Source organism: Polypterus senegalus, chromosome 1 (assembly GCF_016835505.1).
Source record: "Polypterus senegalus isolate Bchr_013 chromosome 1, ASM1683550v1, whole genome shotgun sequence".
NCBI classification, from domain to species: Eukaryota; Metazoa; Chordata; class Cladistia; order Polypteriformes; family Polypteridae; genus Polypterus; species Polypterus senegalus.
This window is the reverse complement of record NC_053154.1, coordinates 258369753-258372478: the sequence shown is the minus strand read 5'-3', so window position 1 is coordinate 258372478 and position 2726 is coordinate 258369753. Positions and strand designations below refer to the sequence as shown.

At 40.4% G+C, this 2726-nt stretch overlaps 1 protein-coding gene across 1 annotated transcript; it reads left to right on the top strand.

Moving 5' to 3' along the window:
* The first annotated feature begins 234 nt into the window (after nt 1–234).
* On the top strand, nt 235–2156 carry ddit4 (DNA-damage-inducible transcript 4). The gene is made up of 3 exons (XM_039772664.1): nt 235–380; nt 490–709; nt 986–2156. The coding sequence occupies exons 2-3, from the start codon at nt 544–546 to the stop codon at nt 1477–1479; spliced, it is 660 nt and encodes a 219-aa protein (XP_039628598.1). The 5' UTR covers nt 235–380; nt 490–543; the 3' UTR covers nt 1480–2156.
* The last annotated feature ends 570 nt before the right edge of the window (nt 2157–2726 follow it).

The following is a 2726-nucleotide window of genomic DNA, read 5'->3' as shown; positions in this document are numbered from 1 at the left end:
TGCCCCTCGCTGCACAACTTTATTATCCAAAGACAAGCTTGTTTTTGGGTAGCTTTTTTTTTTCTTTTTCTTTTTTTTCTCACGCAGGAACATTGGGTGGGCGGGCTCGACAGCCTAGTCTCGGCCACAATGTTACCAGGCAAAAAGTACGTTACGGACGTGCGCTACTCCCTGATTGGTCGAGGGGCGGTTGATGGGCGGTCTCTTCTCCGGCTGTGTTCTTCAGCTATTTAAACCTTTTCTCCTGTAGGCTCTTTCACCAGTACCGTCGAGGTGCGTGAGCACTGTAATGGTTAGGGGGTTTTCTTTCATTTAACCCAAATTAGCACTAGTCAACCGCGCACCACCCGGCTGTGGTTCATCAATTATTCCGTATAATTGTAAGTATCTAAATTTCGCTGATTCAAAACCATGTATATGTACTGACTTGTAAATTAATTGTTTTGAGATGTCGGATCAGTGTGTATTGATTTTTTTTTTTAATTGCAGGCAAAGCTTGAAGCGGTTTCAATACCAGTAGCTTTCGGTGTTTCAGTGCACATCATGCCGGCCCTTTACCTGAACCTCACACCTGATAACAGTCCGCCTAGCTCCCCAGTAAGCGATGACAGCACGAAGCGACTCTCTTGGGGCAAGCTGGTACAGAAACTGACGGATTTCAGCGCAACTAATGGCCTGCAATCCGATACAAACTCCTTCACTCACTCCGGTAAGTCGATTTTCTGGCTATCATTTCTATAAGCGATTTGTGCATTCAAACCGAGTACATGGGACTTGGAGGGACTAGTCTGTTGCATTGATAATTAGTTGTTATTAACTGTAGTGGTTATTTTTCTCGCATTATGCAGTTAAACGTTTAGTAGCTATTGTCTTTTATAGCCGTTATACTGTAGCTTGTCTTGTATAAACTTGTGACTCAATGGGCACGAGTCGCATCACTTAACTTGACATGTACTAAAATCTCTGCTTTTGGTTTCCTCTACAGAAACGCACAGTCTGGATCAAGACTCGCTATCAGACTCGGATTTCTTCAGTGATCCCCTGGAGGAAAGCTTGTGTTCTCACGTTGTGGCAGTTATTGAACGCACCCTTACGGAAGCAAAAGACAGTGCACTGGGATGCTCCAAACTTCTTATACCAGACCACCTTATGGAGCACATTGGTCAAGAGTTACTTCACCTGGCAGCTAGTGAACCCTGTGGTTTGAGAGGAGCACTTATTGACTTGTATGTGGAACATGCCAATGTCTGTCAGACTGTTGAACAGATCTCTGTAGATCCTGACTTGGTGCCTACATTTCAGCTCACTTTGGTGTTAAGGCTGGAGTCTGGGGGGTTTTGGCCAAGAATTCAAGATCTCTTCACTCCCAAATCGTTTTCTGCCCCAGGTCTAAAGCATGCACTAAGACTTAGCACTGGGTTTAGGGTAATCAAAAGGAAGCTGTACAGCTCAGAAGAATTATTAATTGAAGAGTGCTGAAGTGGGACATCTGTGATGTCTGAATGGAATCCACACATAAAAGGGTTGGCCGTGTACAGCGATAAACCAGAAGGCCTGGTCACATAGGGAGACGGACAGGCCAGCATTTGTCATGACAATCGCATGCCCCAACATATTCAGCCAGCATGTGAGGATTCATGCAAGTGTCTTGCCAACTGTTAAACTGGCCTTCAAAGAAAGGACTGAGAGTGTTTAAACAGCTGGTCTGTTTGGAGCAAAAGTATTTTTACCTCAAGAAAATTTTGAAAGCTTACTTTGACCCTAAGTGGCAGCTATGATTTTTAAGAAAAAAGGCATATTACTTCTAATGGTAAAGACTGTTTTTTAGTGATGACATTAAAACGAGTTGATTATCTTCAAGTAACAAATGTAGCCATGTGTCCCCCATTGTAAAATAACCATGCACTGTGCACAAGTTAGTGCTTTATTATGTTGAAGGGAGGTGGGGATAATTGTGCTTCCAAATAATTCTAGAAAGAATTAATGCCAATAATGTTGAATTTTATGCAACCTTTAGTTAAGTTTGTATGGAAAAAAATGGACCAAGTGGCACTTGGTCACAAGCTTATTTATTTGATATTCAAATATAGTACTGTACCTGAATTGCACTATGTTTTGTACCTTTTAAAGGAAAACTGAAAAATAAAAAAAAAAAAGGATTTTTTTTTTGAAAATTTCTTGTTTTTCTGTCTTTTGTGAGAAGTGTTTCCATATGCATTGTCCTTGGCTGTTGGTGTGTCATGCAACTATGCATGAGCTATATTTATGTTTATAATATATCCAAAATTCTTCAGGTTGATGGTCAATTTCTGTCCTGACATGCTGTTTGACTTCTGTTTTCTATTAATTTTGTGGGCAGCTAGAAGGGACTTCAATATAGAATTTAACCTTATTTTGTGTCTCCCAGCATGCAGTCTGTATTCCTATGTGATTATTTTTTGTTTTTGAAATTTATTTCAGAGTCAAAGTGGCAGAAACAAAAGAAGAAACAAAAAATGGCAGTTTCTTGAACACTCAATGACAGTTTAGTGACGGCAAAACAAATATTTAAAACCTAAATTACCACGAAAGCCCCCACGGTGGGTGCATGTGGATATAAAGGTGTGTGTCCAAGGATAGAATGACATTTAGTTCCATACAAGGATAATTTCTACATTGTGTCTTATGTTTCCTGAGATGGGCTTTGGTTCTTCAAAAAAAAAATCCTGAAGTTTTATAAGCACAAA

Bases quoted from the DNA above. Each gene is read 5' to 3' on its own strand.
- ddit4 (XM_039772664.1), top strand. From the start codon at position 544: ATGCCGGCCCTTTACCTGAACCTCACACCTGATAACAGTCCGCCTAGC. The intron at 710-985 runs GTAAGTCGATTT...TTTCCTCTACAG, and splicing joins AAACTCCTTCACTCACTCCG to AAACGCACAGTCTGGATCAA.